The sequence below is a fragment of the Pyrus communis genome, chromosome 4, assembly GCF_963583255.1.
Source record: "Pyrus communis chromosome 4, drPyrComm1.1, whole genome shotgun sequence".
NCBI lineage: Eukaryota > Viridiplantae > Streptophyta > Magnoliopsida > Rosales > Rosaceae > Pyrus > Pyrus communis.
Window position 1 is genome coordinate 28,096,530 of NC_084806.1, and position 22,066 is coordinate 28,118,595.

The following is a 22,066-nucleotide window of genomic DNA, read 5'->3' on the forward strand; positions in this document are numbered from 1 at the left end:
ACGTATCAGTGAGTGGGCTTTTGTTTTCAGTATATATATATATTGATTGGTATCTTTCTAGAAATTACGTTTTAATGGTTTTATAATTGAAATGCCATGTCGAATATCGTCGATATTATTATTGTGATTGTGTTGGTTATGCTTTGGTACCCTGGACGCTCAGGTAAGTCAGGTGAGTATATTGTTAGTGATAGATGTGGTGTTGATGAGATTGAGTTATAGCTTATATTCCTGCACCTCGGTGATTGTGCTCCGCCACAGTAGGGCGTAGCCTTCACGTGATCGTTCACCTCCCGCACCGTACGCTCACCTTGGATCTAAGACAGGTGTCAGCCTATCGTGCAGACCACTTTAGGTGCTTCCGACTCGTAGGTGACTTGCGATACATCGCACAGCCTTCACTTGATCGTAGCACTGAGTGTATTTATATACACCAGTACGTCGTACATACCACTTTAGGTGGTTTTGACTCGTGTGCAGGATAGTGGTTGAGGAGCTATAGTTTCAGCCGTACAAGTCACTTTAGGTGACTCCGGCTGACGTACTGATATTACTGGCATATTGTGATTTGTTTTATCTCACCTGCTTGATGCTTATACTAATTGTTTGGATGTTCTGACACGGCATATTTTGGCATGGCATATTTGAGCTTTATCGTTTTTAGTATGATTTGATATACGAGTACGTATAATATTTTTTGGAAAGTATACGGGTTTTACAAAGAGGGGTTATTACTTGATATTGAAATGGTTTGAAAAACAAACTTTGTTTTTGCCCACTCACGTTTTCTGTTTTGCGCCCCTCCAGGTTTTAGGTAGCAAGGACGTGGGTAACGAAAGAGGCATCGAGGCAGTTCTGACAAAGCACCCTCCATGTAGGACTTTCTAGTTAACGCTTGTGTAGTATTGTTTATTCTAGACTGCACCAAGGATACTTGAACTTTTACTTTGCATTTCTCCTTCCATGTTTGTCGCTATCACTCACTGATCTTTTTATTGTAAATTATCTTGTCGACTTTATTTTTCTCGTATTTTCACTCTTTTACTTCCGCATTGCGCACTTAGCTACGTCACCCTCGCGTGACGGCCAGCAGGCCCTAATTTTTGGATCGAGGTGTGTCAATTACCCTTAATATAAATATGACATAATTTTTCTCCAAAAACTTGTATCATTCGGAAACTTCTCAATTTTTGTTTCATTTGCCAAATTTGTTATTTGTAACTATTTGCTTTCATCCTTTTCTACCAATGGTGGAAAAATCACAAAAAGGCACAAATTACTCGATTGAGGAAGATGTATCGCTAAGTTGAGCATGGATTGTGATTAGTAAAGATCCAATTGTTGGGAAAAATCAAGTTGGGACAACAATATTTACTTTGTGTAATTGTTTAAAAAAAAAAAAAAAAATGTTGTGCTTTGTGTTTAATTTTTTAGGTTGAAAAGTTTATATAAAAAAAAGTGATGATGAAATTTAACATTGGTAGTTTAGAGACATAAACCTAAAACATAAATAAACCAATGGATGAGATTGTGATGAAAGAATCTAATCCAACGGTGCATAAGCAATGTTCTAAAAAATGCCCTAGGCGGCCGCCTAGGCGCTAGGTGGTTTTATTTTATTTTATTTTTTGAAATTTGTTTAAAGTCTAAGTTCTAATTATACCTTGAAATTTTGTTAATTCTATAGAATAGATGTGTTGTGTATCAACTTAAATTCCGGGATGCTAAAGATAAGTATCTTACATTACTAAATTTCCTTATTTTCCTCCTATTTTCCATTTTATGTTGTTTTAAATTGTGAACTTGTTGTACATGTGCCATCCTACAATACTCCTCACTATGGTTATATAGCATATATGGTTAATGTGTTTTTAAATTTTGGACTTGTTGGATACTTTTTTTGCATTTTATCATTATTTTATTATCTTATTTATGGATTTCATACAAGTATAATTTTTTGTAAGTGTCAATATAAACTTATTTACAAGATATACAAGAAATTTACCTAAATCCGCTTAGGCGCTAGGTGCCAGCCCGCTGTCCGACTAGCGCCTAGCGTTTTTTTAGAATCTTCTACATAAGTGATGCAATCTAGCTTTGCTAGAATTTGAATTTTTTTAGGTTGAAAGGCTCATAATTTTTTTTAAGATAACACGTATAAGATTAACTTAAGAAAAGTTAAAACAAAAATAAATTTAACGCTTAATCAAATTACTACATAAAGAAATATATAGCCCTATATAGAGTTCAAAAAATATATAGACTTTCAATGAAAAAGATTCTTTTTTTAAAGTCCTAAAGATTCATCGAAACTCTAAAATAAGTTATATACATAACTTTTTCAGCCTCATATAAAACCTCTCATTGACTGCTCTAAGAATCAACTCTCATTGGGATGCTCAAAGAATCAAAGGGCCACAGTAACCTTAACATATCAGGCACATCCCTATTCGTGTAGTATGCATGTAGGGTTAGGTCAATTGGAAGACATCCCAAGTAACCAAGAGATTTTTCAATATGAGTGGAATACAAGGTGGTGTACATCACGTGTTATTATGCAAATGATATAATATATGTGTTAAAAAGTTAATAGTTTAAAAAAATAAAAATTTTGATCACTTATATAAAAATACATGATATACCACCCGTATTCCGATCACAATAAAAAATTTCTTTAGATAACCCAGCAACACAGCAAAGTTGCCACCAAAGGATAAGGGTGGTGGTGGGCTATGAGACAACTAATAAAACACGTTGGCGACCAGAAATGTAATGCCAAATGGTCATGCACCCAGATAACGACAAATCCGTACTTGCTTTGATCTCCTGCATTAGTTTATTAGATTTGGCAGGTTGCCCTGGCATTTCTTCAACGTCCACGTTGAACCCTGAAAAAAGGAGGAAAATAAATGGACAAATGGCATGTAGCCTTGTAGGTAGCTTAATTCTCCCTTTCGTGGGAATTAGAGCTATTAATAATTTTGTAATTTTAATTAAACAAAAAGATACGGTTCTCAACCATTCAATTTTATCGGTATTATTTAGATGGATCGTGTTTCAAATTTCCTGGACCTACTCAATTTGTATTGTATTCATCAGCTGTGCTGTCAACGTTCGTTTTTCTTACTGGTCTGCTGGAGTTTTTCAGATTCTTAGGCTAATGGCTACTAGGTTTACAGGAGGATATATTGGATATGACTATAAACCTTTGGTTGTCGTTACTCTGTGTTTGTTTGACCGTCAAGATGTTAGGGATATGTAGGATTCTTAGCAAATTAAAAATAAGTCCAAAGACCACGTACAGCTCATTTGATAATTACTGCATTTGCTTATGGACAGAGAAATGCTGTCTTCACTCACTTTTACAGACTCTTCCCATTCGTGAGTGGTGAGTCTGTTTGGACTTCTCCTAAGTTCTCCAATGGCGTCCAAAGATAATATGATTTGCAAGTGGTTTGTAAATCAATTGGTTAAAAAAATTAGTCTTTGTATTTGAGGTCTTGTAGTGTTCGAATTTTCTTTTCCGTAATTTAAATAAATTTAGTCTATCTAATTTGATACGTAAAATCTTTAAAGTTGCATTCTTAAAAATATTATGAATAAACGAGATCAAACTTATAACTATATTAGTTTGAAAAAGAGTTTCCCAATGCAATTGTCCTATAAGAAAGAACAGGTGTCTTGCAAATAAAATTTCACCATACACAGGAGAAATTTTTCATTGTGATCAGAACACGGGTGATATATCACGTGTTTTTATATAAGTGGTTGGAAATTGTACTTTTTAAGTTATAAACTTTTGTACACACATATTTTACCATTTGTATAGTGACACGTGATGTACCATCCCGTGTTCTGATCACATTGAAAAATCTCTCCATACACAGAGACACCAACACTTTCATAGAGATATAGGAAGCCTTTAAAGGAAGGAATCCCCATTTTTTCTATAAAAAATGAGAATTAGTTGTTGGACCCCATACCATATTAAACTTTGACGATCTGAATCATCTATTTTTCAAATTGCACGTCATAGATCATCTTTGCAAAATATTAGTCAAATGAGAAATATTTGAGACATTATTTGAGTTCAAAGAAATTGACAAATACTTTGTTTTCTAAGAAACATTGAAATTTCATCTTGATAATTAAATAGGCTAATGGTTTCCGATTGAATTGAATTTTTATAATGATGATCTATGAATCGAAACTTACAAAATAAACAGTTCGGATCGTTAATATTCGATATGAAGTAAGTTCCACAACTAATTATCTATTATTTGAAAAAAATGAAAATACCTTCCCTTAAAAGGCGTGATATAAGACACATGACATATATATAGTACCAACATAATAAGATGCGTTAATTTAGGGGTTTTCCAGTGTACTGGACTTGTATCATACCTTCATAACTGTTGGGACTTGTGAGGGACTCTTGTCCCACATTACTCATACACACTTATTGGGGTTTCCCTCACTTATTGTTTGAAAAGAATTAGGTTAAAGCTATGGACTTTGGGCTTTGGACTTGGAGGGTTTTGGTGTATATATTAATTGTCAAAGATGGGCCTTGAGACTTGGAGGGTTTGTGCTTGGACAGACAAAAAACACAAGTACGATTTTACGTTTTTGATTTTGCGATTCAGTTTTTCCGAAAGGATAGGAATGAACGGCCATAACTGTTGTAAAACGCCATTACAAATGGCTGTGAAATCAGCAACAAAAATCATACAATTCAATCGCTCTTCCATTTCACTTTCACAAAGAAACACATAGTAAATTCGCCAAGAATCCAAGTTCGAGTGCAAGAACTTGGATTAGATAGTTGTATCCTGCAAGATAGATGTTCGTGAACAACACTAGTGTAGGGGCGTATTTCTATTTTAGAAGATTGCTATTGCAAGCCTTATCTTTCAAAATCAAGTTAATGATTATTGTTGCGATTTTATATGCAATTTATTAAGTATTCAAATTCTGGTATCTTGATTATATATAATGAAATTGTAATTTGAAATAAATTGTGCAATTATTACATATTATATAATTGATATTTGATTGATTTTAACAATCACAATTTATATATGTTCGAGTTGGGGAAAGCAAGTGTGACTGTGCGAGTTAAAAAAAACTGGGTATAAGTAAGAATCGATTAGCTTATCATCAGCTTGGCAGCAGGTGTAATCACTATTATTATTCTTGCCCGTCAAAAAGGGAGAAAGCAGTGTCTAATTTTGAAACATGTGAATAAATGAGATAATTTGAAGCTTGCAGGGCTCTGCCAAGTGATTACTTTATTCCAACTAAGACAAAGATAAACTGACTACAGATAAGATAATATCATCATAGCACATGCTTAAGGGCCCAAAGGAAGCTGTTCAACCACAGAAATAAAAAAGATAGCTGTAAACCAAAGACTGTAAGCATGCATCTTAAATTGATGCATGTAAGCATGAATGTTAGTAATTAATCATTTTTCTTCTAATTAAAGCCAAATTAATTGCTATATAACTTGTAATTTTCGATATTCGAACATAAGATTTTTTACTTATAAATAAAGAATAATACTACTATATCGTAGTACTAAGTGATTCTCCCTTGGATTACAAGCCAACAACACCTTGCTCGACAACTATGGGTTTAAGACTTAGGGTTAAAGGAATTAATAAACAAATTAAATAAAGTTCTCAAGCTGCATCGGTAGGGAGACTGTTTTGCTCATCAGTCTGTCGCCCTAGCCTAGCAGATGACTGATGGACTTCTCTCTTATATATAGTCAAGTTGTTTAAGGAAGCAGGTAATTAGAATTCTCTACAAGCTTTTTAGGATGCGTTTGTTGCATCTCCTTAAGTGGGACTGACTTGGATTGGCTTAAGTAGGATTATAATCCTATGTTTGGTAGCGTCTCGGACTACAATAAATGAGACTAGCCTTATATAGGAGGCGGGCTGTGCTTCGCTAAACCTCGTTAGTGAGTCTCAAGCTTTCGCTTGGTATTAAGCGGGACTAGCCGCTAGCAACACCCAGACCCTCTCGCTTGCTAAACCCCAACATCCAGTCCCTGGGCTTCTAACCTCTTTCTTCTGCGGTGCCGCCACTGTGGCTAGGCAGTCGATAGTGCTTTCTCTCCCGTGGCCCGATGTAGCCACACCCACCGCTTAAATGTCAAAATTCGACACGGCCTACCGTCCACACCCACCGCCGAAATCTCAAAATCTTGTCTTTTTTTTAGCGCAAAGTTGCAGATGGCGGAAAGAACCACCAAAATCCACCCAGATCTATATCATTTGCCATTAGTTGGGGAAGGAGTAAAGAAATGGATAGAGAAGGGGGGAGAAAGTTGTTAAGAGCAACTCCAGCGTTGGAGCCCTCCCCCCTGGCAATACACTATTCAATCCACCTAATGAACAGTAACTGCCCTTAATGAACAGTAAGTAGCCCTGGCAATAGAATTTGCATCTCCACCGTTACACTTCAATAGCCCTGGCAATAGGCAATAAAATATTAGTATTTTTTTTTTATTATAAAATAATACGAAATAATTTTAATTGTAATATCGGATAAGATTTTTAATCGTTCTCGGTGCGCCACGTGTCATTATCCGAAGTATTATTAAATAATACAAAATAATACAATTATTGGTGATGGATTTCTGATAAGATTATTAACCAATCACGTCGCGCCACGTGTCATAATCGGTTCACAATCTTTGAGGATAGATTTCCATCAGATTTTTAACGAATGACGACATGCCACGTGTCATAATCCGTTCACAATCTTTGAGGATAGATTTCCATCAGATTTGTAACGAATGACGGCATGCCACGTGGCATTATGCAGAACCTAATCATTTCTGAATCCTCAATATAATCCACCATCCATCCTCACAAATCTCACACCAAAATTCTCAAGATCTCTATCGTTATTCATAGTTTCTGCTTCCTTATTCACAAAAATTTGTATCATTATTCATAGTTTCTGTTTCTTTCTTTCAATGTCGTCTTCTTCTTCCTCAAGGATGATGTGGGAATACAATCAGGAAGAGGAAGAATTGTTTAACGAATCTGAAGCAATCTTCAATCACCAGAGGGTAAGAAATGAGAGGGAAGAGGATGAGGAGCGTCAAATGAGAAATGACGAAGTAAGAAGGGGCAGAGCCTCACATTCTCGTCGAGTCATCCAAGCTGCGGCTCAGATCTGCAGACCCAGCCGTTCCGGAAACCTTGATAGAAGCAGGCAACGATGAGGTATGGAACTCTTGGATGATTATTTTGTTCCTAATAGTGCATTCCCTGATACGTACTTTAGACGTCGTTTTAGAATGGAACGACATTTGTTCAACAAAATCATGATTGCTGTTTGCAACCATGATTCTTATTTTGTGCAAAAAAAAGATGCTTTTGGTGCTATGAGTCTACTGCCTGAGCAAAAAATTACTGCTGCCTTGCGGATGCTTGCATATGGAGCATCTGCAGACCAAGTGGATGAGATAACGAGGATGGGGCAATCAACCATTCTTGAGTCCCTGATGAGGTTTTGCGGAGCAATCGAATCTATCTACACCGCTGAGTACCTCCGCAAACCTACACACATGGACTTGGAGCGGCTGTTGAAGAAGGCGGAGATGCGTGGCTTTCCGGGGATGATTGGAAGCATTGATTGTATGCACTGGACGTGGAAAAACTGTCCAAGTGCATGGCAAGGCGATTACGGGGACAGAAAAGGAGCAAAAAGTATCATTCTGGAGGCGGTGGCATCTTTTGATACATGGATTTGGCACGCCTTTTTCGGGGTCCCGGGAGCTCAAAATGACATCAACGTCCTTGCCCAATCCCCAGTGTTCAACGATGTCTTGCAAGGAAATGCACCAAAAGTTACGTATGAGGTCAACGAACGTATGTACGACGGGCCATACTACCTAGCTGACGGCATCTACCCGCGCTGGTCAACCTTTGTCAAAACAGTGCCACGTCCACGGAGTGCAAAGGAAAAACACTTTGCAAGCTGTCAAGAGGGGTGCAGGAAGGATGTAGAGCGTTGTTTCGGTATCCTCCAAGCTCGCTGGGCGATCGTCAGGGGTGCTGCCAAATTGTTTGATGTAGAGTCGCTTCGATCCATCATGATGACGTGCATCATTCTTCATAACATGATTGTGGAAGATGAGTACGATTATGAAGCCGTTGATGAATATGAGCCAGACCCGATGAACAATTCAAGAACACGTATATATTGTGCTCATGACGCCACCGATGAGCCCGTGCAACATGAGCCATTACAAAGGGATGGACGTTACAATGAAAGGCTCATTCAACGATATACTGCATTTCAAATGCCAGACATGCACAATGCCCGACAAATTGACTTGATAGAGCACCAGTGGGCATTGAAACAAGCTGAAGATAATTAAGTTCATTTAGTGTGTTTTTTTTTAATTTGGTATGTTTATGTTATTTTATTTGGTGTGTTTTATTATTTGGTATGTTTAAGTAATTTTTTTATGTTTATGTTTATGTAATTCTTAGTATATGTAATTCTTAGTATGTTTATGTTTATGTTTATGTTTATGTAATTTTGTTATGTTTATGTTTATGTAATTCTTAGTATGTTTTATGTTTATGTTTATGTTTATGTAATTTTGTTATGTTTATGTTTATGTAATTCTTAGTATGTTTATGTTTATGTTTATGTTTATGTAAAGGACTTTTAATTAGAACGATGGACTTTTAATTATTTTATACAAGGACTTTTAATTTGAACAATGGACTTTTAATAAATAACTTACCAAATTAATTTGAATAAATATTCAAGAAATTGGAAACAACATAAATAATACAAACAATAAATAATAAATTACAACCCAAAGTGATTGGAAAATTATGGGCTCCGATTACAAAAAGTACTCTATTCATCATCACTTAACCAATTTGTGGTGCTAGGATGATCTTCTCTTGCGGTGCTAGAACCACCTTGGCTTGCTATTGCTTCTCTTGCACGCCTCCTTCGCACAACGTCCGCTTTCTCTGATTTCCAAAAAAATTTAGAATTTGGAGACTTCCCTTCTAAAGACATGTTCATAATCTCACGATCTTGTTGAGCCCGTCTTTCTTCTCTAACATGTTCCCTTTCTTGCCTAAGTAGCTCTCTTTCTCTCTCATTAGCATAAAATTCTCTCTCAACAGCTGCTTGTTTTGATGCCTCTCTAGCCTTTTCAGCCTCATCTTTCGCCAGGTCCCTTGCCAAAGTCAATTCACCTTGGCGAGTAAGTTCTTCCATGAACTTTGCATAATCGTTCTTGGAAGCACTACCTTTTCTCTTTGAAGCCTTCTTACCTTGAGGCCTAATTGGAAAACGGGTCGAACCCGATGCGCGTTCAGGGAGGGGCGTTTCGGGCACTTCTTCTGCATCATCTTCATGAACATGATCGGGTGTAGAGTGTAGAGGGGTGCTGTTCATGTGCACTTCTGGACCGACTGGCACAACTCTAAATTTAGGACAATCTTTGACAATATTCCAACATTCCCACCGGTTGAATGATTTATTTTTGCTTTTGGTTTTGGCAGCGTACCAAGCTTGTGCTTGAAGTTCCTACACAATAAAAATAAGTAACAAATAAATAAGTAACTAGCAAATACATACATATATATATATAAGTAACAAATAAATAATTTTAATGAAAATAAGTAACTAGCAAATATATACATATATATATAAGTAACAAATAAATAATTATAATGAAAATAAGTAACTAGCAAATATATACATATATATATATATATATATATATAAGTAACAAATATAATGAAAATAAGTAAGAAGGCTTCAAGTTTAGTAAATAATGAAAATAAGTAACAAATAAATAATTATAATGAAAATAACTAACTAGCAAATATATACATATATATATAAGTAACAAATATAATGAAAATAAGTAAGAAGGCTTCAAGTTTAGTAAATAATGAAAATAAGTAACAAATAAATAATTATAATGAAAATAACTAACTAGCAAATATATACATATATATATATATATATATATAAGTAACAAATATAATGAAAATAAGTAAGAAGGCTTCAAGTTTAGTAAATAATGAAAATAAGTAACAAATAAATAATTATAATGAAAATAACTAACTAGCAAATATATACATATATATATATATAAGTAACAAATATAATGAAAATAAGTAAGAAGGCTTCAAGTTTAGTAAATAATGAAAATAAGTAACAAATAAATAATTATAATGAAAATAACTAACTAGCAAATATATACATATATATATATATATATATATATATAAGTAACAAATATATATATATATATATATTTATTTATATGTCATTTTAATCATAACATGGGGCTAGAGTTCCAAGTTTAGTAAATAAATAATACAAACAAACAAATAAATAAATAATACAAACAACATAATTATAATGTAACAAATAAGTAACAATAAATAATAAATTGTTACCTGATCCGAGTAATTTTCCCCACTTCGAATATTATTACTAGCTTGTGCCAAAGCGTCTCTCCACGTACTAAACGATTGGCTAAGTAATTTCCAACGACTGGACATCGATTCTTTGGTTCTTTTCCCACCAATTTTCTCAAGAAAACTGGTATGAATAAGACTCCACATTTCTCGCAACTGCATCTCATTACCCGTAAGCGAACTATGAGTAACTTCAACCCAGCTAGTACACAACGCAACATCTTCAATAAGCGACCAATTCGTACCTGCACCAGTGGTCATTTTGTTGAAAAAAAATGGATTCAAATTTTGAGACAAAGAAAGGAATGTGATTGAAAGTAGTTGAGAAAATATGAAATTGTTGTGTAAGGTAGATGATAATGAGAAGGTATTTATAGAAAAGTAAAAACAATTTTTTTTACAATTTTTTTCAGATTTTTCAGATATTTTTTTGAATTTTTTTGAATTTTTTACATTTTTTTTAAAATTTTTATTCAATTAATTAATCTCTGCCGTTGGATATAAAAAAATTTGAATTCCAACGCTCCAGATTGTGCCACGTGTCACAACGGTAACTTTTCAGATTTTTTAAACTATTTTTTCATTTATTTTTTAATTTATAAAGCATTTTAATATCCACCGTTGATCTCAGATCGAACGGTGGATATTAAATCTGACATTTTTTTTTTTTTTACCGTTGAGATCTAACGGTCCACATTAAGTGACCGTTAGGATCTAACGTACCGTGGGAAGCCACGTGGCTTCCCAACGGTAACTGACAAAACCCTTTTTTTTTTTTCTGATTATTGTGTCGGGACGCGCCCCCACGCGCGGGTGGGGTGCACGCGCCTGACACAAAAAAAATTAAATAATACGCTGACGCCACCCTGGCGTCAGCATGGCGTCATCCTTAGCTCGGGCTCAAGGCCTGGCAATCCCTCACGGGCCTGGCCCTCGGGCCTCCCCCATCCCCCGGCCTGCCTCACGCTGGAGGCCATCCACCGGCCCTCGGGCCTTTGTTCTGGAGACTGTCCCCCGAGCAAAAAGCTACGGTGGGAATGCTCTAAGGGGACGAAGAGAAATGGAGAGATGGAAAAGCAAAATGAGGGAGATAAAGCAGAGACGGGACTGGACGGAGCCAACGAGGAGAAAGAGAAGTTTGTAGAGTAGGATTTTTTTTGGAAAAACAAGGAAAAAAAAGTTGAAATCATAAAAAAATATTATTAAATATGTATTAAAAAAAATACAATATTGTAGTTTGTTAACTATTTAGCTTTTTAGTCTGACACTGCACCAAACGTTTTACTAAGTCAGTTCAGCTTAGTCTATTCTAAGCCAGTCCAACTTAGACCTTGAAGCTAGTCCAGTCCGAGATAGTTCGGTGCAACAAATACACTCTTAATTTCTCTAGAATCGTTCAATGATTTAGGCAACGAAAGCTCTTTGCAGACACCACATCGACGTTAAGTCAACTTTCGGTGTTATCCTTTTTGTAGGTTTTATGGTCAATCCCCTTGGACAAAAATTTACATCCATATGGTGAGTAGATGTTGTGTGATTAAAACTGGATGACAGAAACATTAAACAAAAAGGTATGGTACAAGCGGGTCGAAAATAACCCGCTACAATATACTGAGCAACTCGAATGAATTAGTACCAAATATCAACACCTTACTATCAACATTATATTGACTTATTGGTATCAAATGCCAACGCCACATTAATAAAATCTATCAAGTATCTTTCACATATCAAACATCCAATGAATATGGACCTTTCCTCCAATGTGATTGACACTTTGATGTAGGGAGGAACATAGTGAGAAATAAAAATGAAATAAAATGAATAGATAGGATAGATAGGTAGGATTTACTGATGCAGAATGGTGTTCATAGCATACAACTAACCCTATGAACCGAGGCATGGGTCCTACCCAGAGGAGACTCGATGATACCTAAGCGGAAGTGCCCTGACGCTGGGATAATATGCCTCGAATCTAAATCCTGAGGGGGCGCAAAACCAGAAAAGGTGAGTGGACCATAATTTATATTAGTAATAATAGTAATAAGAAATCCATTTTATTTATGAACATATTAACCTGCTGTTTCGAAAACACATATATATAATACTACATAGTAGGTTTTTAAGAAAACCCTAGCATGCCATGAAATCATTCATAAAACCAATGCGTATAAAACAGTTCTCAGAAATAGTAGTATAGCCGCCCGAAGGAAAATCCATAAATCTCATCAATACTGTACTCTCTAGGTGTATCATAGCCGCTCGAAGGCAGTACATGTCCATCACCCGAAGGTAAAACTGTATGACACTGGGTTACGCTAGTGAAGAAATATATAACATCACACACCGACACTAGCTGTGACTAGTGAAGCTGTCCGACACTGCTTTCGGCAGTGAAGCTGCAGGTATAACAGATATCATATCTCACTCTTCCTCATCAACTGTGTCCTATGGCCATAGACATCTATACCCGTGTTGTGTGGATGTGCTGTATGATAACCCGCTAGATAAGCACCGAAAACATACCTCAAAAATCTCATATCAAATCCAGAGCTTGAAAGCTCAAGACCTCATCTCGTAAATCCTTTATAAATCATATTCGTAAATCCATATAATTCCATATATGAAAATCCCATAACTCATAGCTCATACTCGGAAACCGTAATATAAATCATATTCATAATCCATAGAGTTTCGTATATGAAAATCTAATAATTCATAACCTTAGGTAAAACGTAAGTGCGATAAATCATAACTATCTCGTAAACTATAAATTTAGAAATTTGGAAAACAATATATAAAACATATTCAAATCATCAAATATGAAATGCATGCTAGGCTAACGTTTTATAAAAATATGTAGATTTAGAAAGGGTCCATTCACTAGTTTTCGATTACCAGGGAGCCGCTTGAACCAGCGAGAATATTGTTACTTCTCATTGATGCACCTAACCATATATAGAGACCAATTAGTAAAACTCTATTCAAACGATGGAATTTCGGAAAACAGATAACGAATTCAGGTTCGGCACGTCTAATAACCATAGGAGGGACCTCAGGTTCCCCCACGCGCCGCCACGGAGCGGCAGCCTGGATGGCCACGTGCAATTGCGTGCACCGCCATCGAGATGGGTCGCTGGAAAAGTCGTCGGCGCCGCTGTCCACAATACCTCTGACGGAGACGCGTGTGCTCATGCGCAAGTCACCACGCGCCGACCGTGGAAGCTGGCTTGGTTTGGGTTGGGTCGGATCTTGGTTAGGGTAATTGGGTTAGGCCTGGGTTACTGGGTTAATGGATTTGGGCTTAGGCTAATGGGTCACATGGCCCAAAAGATTGGGTCGGTTTCAGATTGAGTTTTGGGCTAGACTAGGATTGTGGGTTGGGTCGACTCGATTGGCTTCGCGGGTCACCAGACTGAACGAAGGAGAACGTTGGGATTCCAAGGGTTTTCGCTGGGAAATTTCCCTGGCTCCGATCTGGGGTCAAATCTTAACCATTTTTAATGAATCAAAAATCAAAATGAAGCTAAAGATGTAAGGGACATGATTATACCATTGTGGTCTCTTGCCGTAGCTGGAGTTGGCCGGAAAATGACCGGTAAGTCTCAGTTTCCCTCGTCGAAATATGGGCACGTCTTCTCAGTGTTATAATTGCGTCCAAATGCACCCAAACTATTTAAAAACATCCTAAACTCAACCCTAGACACGATCTACCAAGCCTTAGGAATGTTCAAGCTTCACATTCGTCGGAGACGGCGAGAACTTGCTGGGAAACTTTGTGTACAGTGCAGTGAGAGAGAGGGAGGAGGGGGAGTCTCAGCCAGTCTGGGGTCATGATGGTGGTCCAGGTGGTGGTGTGGTCGCCAGTAATGTGAGCCATGGTGATGGTGCAGGTTGTGCCGTCGCTGTTGCTTGTTTGTATATGTTTGAAGAGAGGGAGGGAGTGACAGAGATGGGGAGAAGAAAACTAGAAGAGAGACGTGGGAGAGATGAGAGGAAGATGAGGGTGAAATGTGTTTCTCGGAGAGAAACAAGGAGAAAGGGAGAGAAAAAGAGAGAGGGAGAACTCAGGAAGAAGAAAGGAACACCCCAAAAATGGGGAAGGAAATTACCATGTGTCAGCATAGGAGTGGTCTAAAGTGGAAAAAAAATATCTCCACTTGAAAAATTACCAAAATGCCCCTCAACTTCGTAGTTCTGTAAAACGCTCATCGTAACTCCAAATCTGATTTCGATTACGCTCACGTGTTCGTAACGACGAGTACTATGAGGATATGCCAAGGGAATGGATCACATGTGACATGACAAGGCAGTCGACAAAAAGTCAACGTATTTGCCTCGAAGGACATTTTCGTAATATCATATTTTTAAATTATAAAATTCGTAATAATTGAGGACAGGTCGTTACATTTACTATCTTAAAGTGGAAGGAGAGACTTGAAAACCCTAAACAAGCTTCTAGCACCACCCTACAAAGTACAGAACTAGAAGAACAAAGCAACATACTGATAAACAAGAGCAAGGCAAGAAAGGAGTTTACAACTCAAATTTCAATATGATAATTCAAACAACTTCTACCACCTTTTTGCCATACAAATAAAGGTATTTATAGGCTTACAACTTAAAGTGAGAAATATGAAAAGACAAATGAAATAATAGCTTACAAAAGATTGTGTTTCCGCTTAGATCTGACTTCTTAACCAAAATATTGTGCACCGAATGCAACATTGGTTTAGTTAAGTTCATTTTTATGTGGAGTGAACGAGGACTTGCAATCGGGTGTGAGTGTCTGCCTAAATTATAATTGAAAATGAAAGTAGAAATGGAAATAAAACACGAAACATTCATGACTAGAAAAGTAATATTTGGGATGATGAGGCAATCCACATGACTTGAAAAGTAATGAACTTTAAAATGCAAAAAAGGCCGTAAACTCTAGCAAGACTACTACCATGTAGAGCTAGATAATATTAGAGGAGTCCAACGAGGTCATTGGTGTGGATTGGACTGAGTAAGAAGCATTGCTTCAAAGAGGTGATCATGGTGGTTGGAATTGCACGTCAACCAAATCATACTACCGGGTGGAAGATCTATTACGGTTTAAGACTTCATGCATTGTAGGCATGTTTGCTTCAAAGGAAGGCTTTGGATTGCAACAAAGAGCTAAGGGGTTTTGCTGACTAGTAATTTGCTTGTGTTGAAGAGCAAATTGGTTGAATGAATAATCACTTGAGCTTTGTATAATCGTAGAGATTGAATTTAACAAAGCCCTGGACTTGAAGGCATCTCGTCCTACTTATAGGTAGCTGGGGAAGAGTGACCTCGATCATATAGCTAAGCTGAAGTGGGGAGCTAACAGGAATTGCAATTCCTAGTTAGTGACCTTTTATTGATTCTTGTGGTGCTTCGCATGATTGTTATGGTGACCTCATTATGTCTGGTGACACATCCCTCATCATTTAAGGAGGTAAGAGGTTCCCGGGTATGGTCTTCCATGTGGGGTACGTGCTTTGGGGAGGGTCGAGTCCTCATATCCTAAGTTGGGCTTAAGGATGGCAATTCTAACCGTTAAACCCGATAACTGTGGATAATCGTCCGAATGGATTGGATTTGGATATGAAAATTCGGGTATGGTATGGATATGGGAAAAAACCGTGAACTTTATTTGGTTATGGTTTTGGATATGGTTATAGGGGTCCCTAATCCATATCCGTCCCCGAATCTGACCCGAATTATATATATATATATATATATATATATATATAATATAATTTTATTCAATTTACCGAACCCTCCTTATATTAATTCATTATGCATGCATCAAACACTTACTATCTTTATTATGCACCAAACATCATGCATGGGGCATACCAACAACCTCATCAATTCAATACTCTTATTGTTATACTCAACCAAATTAATTCATTGAATCATTTTATATATCAATTATCAAATGTTACGAGTTTATCAAATTCATCTCTTTTCAAGAGTCTCACTGTCAAGAAATTGGTGCATGTTATCATAAACAACTTCAAATATATTGTTATGTTTTTTGTAATTGGATGTTGCTATTTAATAACGGAATTAGTATCTACTCAAATTTATAATGTGTCAATTGGATGAATATAATTTTTTTTTGTTTTTTGACGAAGATGGATATAACCGATAACCAATTGAAAATCCGTTACCCGGTGGATATGGTTATGGATAATCCCCGATGGTTAATTTGCGGTTATGAATATGGTTAATTTTCATGGTTATAATGATGGATATAACATTTTCGTCCCCAAACTAAACCGTTGCTATCCCTAGTTGGGCTATTAATTTGATGGACCGTTGTTGCACGACTTTGCATCATAAATATAGTTTGCCTCCTTAACAGATTATTTTTTATTATGGCCCATACAGGTGGAGGAGAACATCTACACATGTAGCACATATAATGTTAAAAGTGGAAAAATTAATCCAAATAGAAATATTTTTCAAGCATTACCTCATTGGGATGTGCTATTCACACATTTTTTTTTACTTTTCACACACTCTTTGTTAATTTCTGTCCGTTGATCTTCTTCATTTCATCTGATCCGATAGCCTAAAATTAAAAGGATGTGTGAGAAGTAAAAAGGGGTGTGTGGATATCACACCCTTACCTCCTTTTGTAGACTCGCTTAAATTGAATTTGAAAATAATGCTCCTCTTTTAATTGCCACGTTCGTCACTAGAAATTAACCATGTTGGTTTATGACCCCAAATGAATAAACAAATTGGGACTTTTAATTGCTTAACTATGACTGCCAGCTCATTGTTTTTAAAAGGTCAAAAAGGGCTTTAGGGTTACTTTGTAGTATGATTTAGTTGTATTCATCTTTAATTACAAGTGCTAAGTCTTAAATTCAACTTTTTTAAATGATAAGTTAGATAACAATGTATTATGACTAGTCCATTGAAAAATTTAACATAAATTCTTTACCAATTGATGTAAATATATCTTCCAAATTTTGATAGAAAAAATTATTTTAGTGCATGATGGAGAAACACCCTTCTTTATGATCACTTCTTGCTCGATCGGTCGTCAGACTCGTGTATATCAATTGCTCGCACTTTCCAATATCTGGAGGTTACCTTTTAGCCAAAATTTTCTTGTTTGATTTTGTTTTCCAGTTTTATGACCACTCTGCATGTCTTGCACTATGATTTAATCAGCGCTTCCATCAAGTGTTGAACTTTTATAATTGTTCTGGTCGGTGAGTAATTTCTTATGCCATATCACTTTTTTTTCTTCTTCACTTAGTGGGAAAATACTTTTTTTTGTTGTTGTTGTATATGACTTTTCTTACTTCTCTCTTTGGGTTACAAGTTTTACAATGGCCTAAACGAAACAAACAAACAAACAGCAACCCAACAGCCCGTCCCCTAGTGAAAACCCTGACCAATAAAAAGTAGATTTGGTGAATGCAAATAAATAATACTTGGCTACTCAAACTCTAATTATAAATACCCTATGTTTATAATTAGAACCGGTTATATTATAAGTCACTCTGTAAAAGTTATATATATGCAAAAATTCAATAAAAACCAAGATCGTTTAGTTATTGAACTGTATAAAAACATATAAACAAAAGTGGTAGAAGCATTACAAACTGTCTATTTATTTGCTATGTTGGTTAACTAAACGATCTTAGTTTATTTATTATTTTGTAGTGATGATTTTTATAGAGTGATTTATAATAAAAACTGCTCATTACAAGCCCCAAGTTTTGTGAACAAACACAAAGAATTTTAAGTAAGAGTTCATACGAGTAACCGATTATTGTTAAATGAAATCAGAGCAATTCTCCAATAAAAAATAAAAAAAATTAACAAAAGCACAATAAGATATCAAATCACTATTTAGGTACCTAGCTGGCAGGGTGTTTACAAAATTAACATAATGAATATATCTAATATTTAGGTACCTAGTTGGCATCATCAGACTTGGGAAAGACAATAATAGTGTTTTGTTTTATAATTTCTGTAGATCAGGTATCTCTTATTGACGGTCAAGTTGAAGCTGCCAATTTATTTATTTTTATGCACAATGATTTAACCATACGTCAACGACTGTGTAGTATGAAATAAGGTAGCCAGCCTTTTTTATCACATTGCATTTGTAGTAATAATATACTAATTACCATCATAACGATATATAATAATATAAATGAATGAATAAGACGATAACTACAAAATTTTCACACGAGGGTATAGGAGAAGGACAACTAGTATAAAAGTGCAGTAGCAATATCACTTTCTGCAACTCAAGATAAAGGAGAAGGGTAAGCTTCCATATTTCTCTACCTGTGAAATTAATCAATAGGGTTTCCTTATTTAAGTTCCATTCCTCAAGTTTCATGGTTAACATTAGGCTGCAACTTCTTGTTTCCTTTTTTTTTTTTTAACATAAATTGTAAACTGATATCTGACGGTGATTCTCTTGCTCTCCAGGACCATCTTGTCACTAGATTTGATTAAACAGGGGGAACTAGCTGAGCTGCATTAATATGGACGTATCATCAGCCAAATGGTTTTCTGACTTGGTAATTTTCTGGCTTCTGAGTTCTGAGAATACATATGGTGTAATAACAAAATACAGTTTAATTATTAGCAATTAAATTGTAGCTTTTGTAATCTGTGAAGTATTTATATAAATTTATTGTAATATTTTTTTGTTCCAATTTGCAGGGAATGGACTACAGTTTCATTCCTCAATGCCACTTAAACAGTATAGATGAAGGGTTTAATGCACATGATATTGGCACTGCCCTTGGGGAGAATTTCAAAGAATCTTTCTCTTCTGAAAGCTATTCCTCTTACTCAACTTTGGCAACCAAAGACACCACCACCACCATGACCATCGCATCAAGTGGTGGTTCATCCATTAATGAGACTTCTCATGGCACCAGCTTTGAGAGGCCAGCCAAACTGCTCATGACTAGCAGCTGGAACTCTAGCATCACAGAAAATGTTTCACCAAAACCTTGTTCTTCCTCCTCCCAGATTCTTTCTTTTGAGAACTTGAACTCACCACTGCCTTCCAACCCTCAAAAGTTTTGTAATAAATTCGAGCCTGCGTTGAAGTCAAAGGATGAGGCACCTTCCCAAATTAACATGCAGTTTTCACATGATCCAGACTATGAAGCAAAAGGCTGTAGCCAGGGCACCAAGAGGCCTTGCCCAACAAGTAGAACACCTTCACATGCTCAAGACCACATAATGGCCGAAAGAAAGCGGAGAGAAAAGCTCAGCCAGCAGTTCATAGCTCTTTCTGCGATCGTTCCTGGCCTAAAGAAGGTACTGTATTTTTCTTGACAAAGATGATCAAAACCCCAATTTTTATACAAATTAGTACATGGTTTATTTAACACTTTGACGACAAAGCATATAAATATATATGTGTCTGGTAAACATTAGCCATTAGCTCGTTATCTTGTAATGTCAACGAATCATAGAATGGACTCTAACTAAGGATATAATATGTATGTTTATTAACACTGTAATATTTCAATTTCTTGGCTATAGATGGACAAAGCTTCTGTTCTTGGAGATGCTATAAAGCATGCGAAGCAGCTTCAAGAAAGGGTGAAAGTGCTTGAGGAACGATCTAAGAAAAGAACTGTGGAATCCGTGGTATTTGTGAAAAAGTCTCAACTCTCCGCTGATGATGACACCTCTTCATGTGATGAAAACTTTGATGGTTGCGGCCCAGACGAATCTGCACTCCCAGAAATTGAAGCTAGAGTTTCAGAAAAGGATGTATTGATTCGAATCCACTGCGAGAAACAGAAAGGAGTTGTGGTGAAAATACTAAGCGAAATTGAAAAGCTTCAATTATCTGTGGTTAATAGCAGCATCTTCCCATTTGGGGCCTCCACTCTAGACATAACCATTACATCTCAGGTATAACTTGTCGGTTATAACATCATCGAGTTATTAATGCTCTTTTGCCAGACTTTATGTTGCTAGATTGTAAATCTCAATGATTGGTCATGTTGATATTTTGTGAGCCACATATTTACAGTAGCATCACAAACATCTGTCAGAGTTTGGCAAGAGACATTATCCAAACAAAATACATCTGTCCTTTTTATAACTGAGTAAATAAAAGTTTGCATTTCACCTGCAGATGGATGATGGATTCAATATGACAGTGAAGGATCTAGCAAGAAAGTTGCGAGTGGCTCTGTTGACGTTCATGTGAGATGCCATATGGGGCAGATATTCTAAGGATTCTGTTTCTGCAACCTGTACATTATCCGAATTACCTAAAATTTATCTTTTCCCAACCCTTTGCTACTAGCTAGCTACTTTTTTCCATACCTGTGATGCGAGTCTCCCTTATTTTCTGACATCCCCCATTTGGGTCTTTATTTTGCCGTGAGGGTTCTTGCTATATGTATTTTCTGGAGGGTTCTTTTTTGTTAGTGTGAAGTAATTAGCTGAATTATGCAAAATAACAATAAGAAAAGGATTGAGGAATGCGAATGTTCTTCTTCTTCTGCAGAAGTTGCAGAGAGGAATATATATTTTTATTAATGGAAATTGAGCGCACACATGTGCATTACATGACAGTTTCCTTAGCTGGATCCATGTACAACACATTTGATCTCAGCCACACATCTAGCTAATTTATAGGATCACTACACATGGCTATTTTAGCATTACATATTGGAGCCTTACACTTGTCATTTTTAAGACTAAGTGCATACACAATTAACATTAAAGGACTTCTTATTTACTCATCAGCTCATTACTTACAATTCTACATTTGTTCTTATTTTTGCGTGGTTGGCTGGTTGCTACCACGTTGAGTTTACCCACCTGCTGTGACAAATAAGGAACCCCATGACTTGGTTTTTAATACAGTCTCTTAAGAGGTTAGAGTTTCATTTTTGAATGAAATATCTTTCTTCTATGTTTTTGGGCTTAGAAATGAAGCTCAAACTCGGTCTATTTTCTTGTATAGGCCCCTTAAGGGAAGGGATCCCTATGTTTTTTTGAAAAAATGGGGATCCCTCTCCTTAAGGGCTTCATTCTCTTGTATTGGGAGAAACAAACTTAGTCTATGTTTTAGAGGCTTGACTGTAATCAGTTACCCTTGTTATGCACTATAACTACTTGTTTCATCTTCCTATCTTTTTACCACTAGCTATTTAGTTTATTTTACTCTTTTATCTCTGAGATCTACTAATAAAATTTAATGTTACCTCATTAAATTATTAAATAGGAGAAAGACTTGGCTCCTCGAGAATTTAGGAGGAATTTCTCCTTCAATTATCTCTTGGTCTATTCACAATATTTCGTGTTTATGATCGAAACCGTTTATATTATAAATTACTATATAAAGATCATCTCAACAAAAAAATCAATTAGAACTCAGATTGTTTAGTCATCAAACTTCATAAAAACATATGGACAGATTCGGTAAAGGCATTATGAACCATCTATCTATTTGCTACAATTGTGTGACTAAACAATCTTAGTTTTAATTGTTTCTTTACAAAGACAATCTTTACAGACTGATTTATAAATGAACGGTTTCAATC

General features: G+C 36.1%; 1 protein-coding gene across 1 annotated transcript; it reads left to right on the forward strand.

Annotated features, from left to right (window-relative positions):
* Positions 1-18,798: 18,798 nt before the first annotated feature.
* LOC137732485 (transcription factor bHLH18-like) lies at positions 18,799-21,021 on the forward strand. Its single transcript, XM_068471800.1, has 4 exons — positions 18,799-19,060; positions 19,206-19,814; positions 20,043-20,420; positions 20,647-21,021. The coding sequence occupies exons 1-4, from the start codon at positions 19,025-19,027 to the stop codon at positions 20,719-20,721; spliced, it is 1,098 nt and encodes a 365-aa protein (XP_068327901.1). The 5' UTR covers positions 18,799-19,024; the 3' UTR covers positions 20,722-21,021.
* The last annotated feature ends 1,045 nt before the right edge of the window (positions 21,022-22,066 follow it).

Coding starts and splice junctions, on each gene's coding strand:
- LOC137732485 (XM_068471800.1), top strand. CDS start 19,025: ATGGACGTATCATCAGCCAAATGGTTTTCTGACTTG. Junction 19,815..20,042: donor TCGTTCCTGGCCTAAAGAAG/GTACTGTATTTT, acceptor TCTTGGCTATAG/ATGGACAAAGCTTCTGTTCT. Junction 20,421..20,646: donor ACATAACCATTACATCTCAG/GTATAACTTGTC, acceptor TTTCACCTGCAG/ATGGATGATGGATTCAATAT.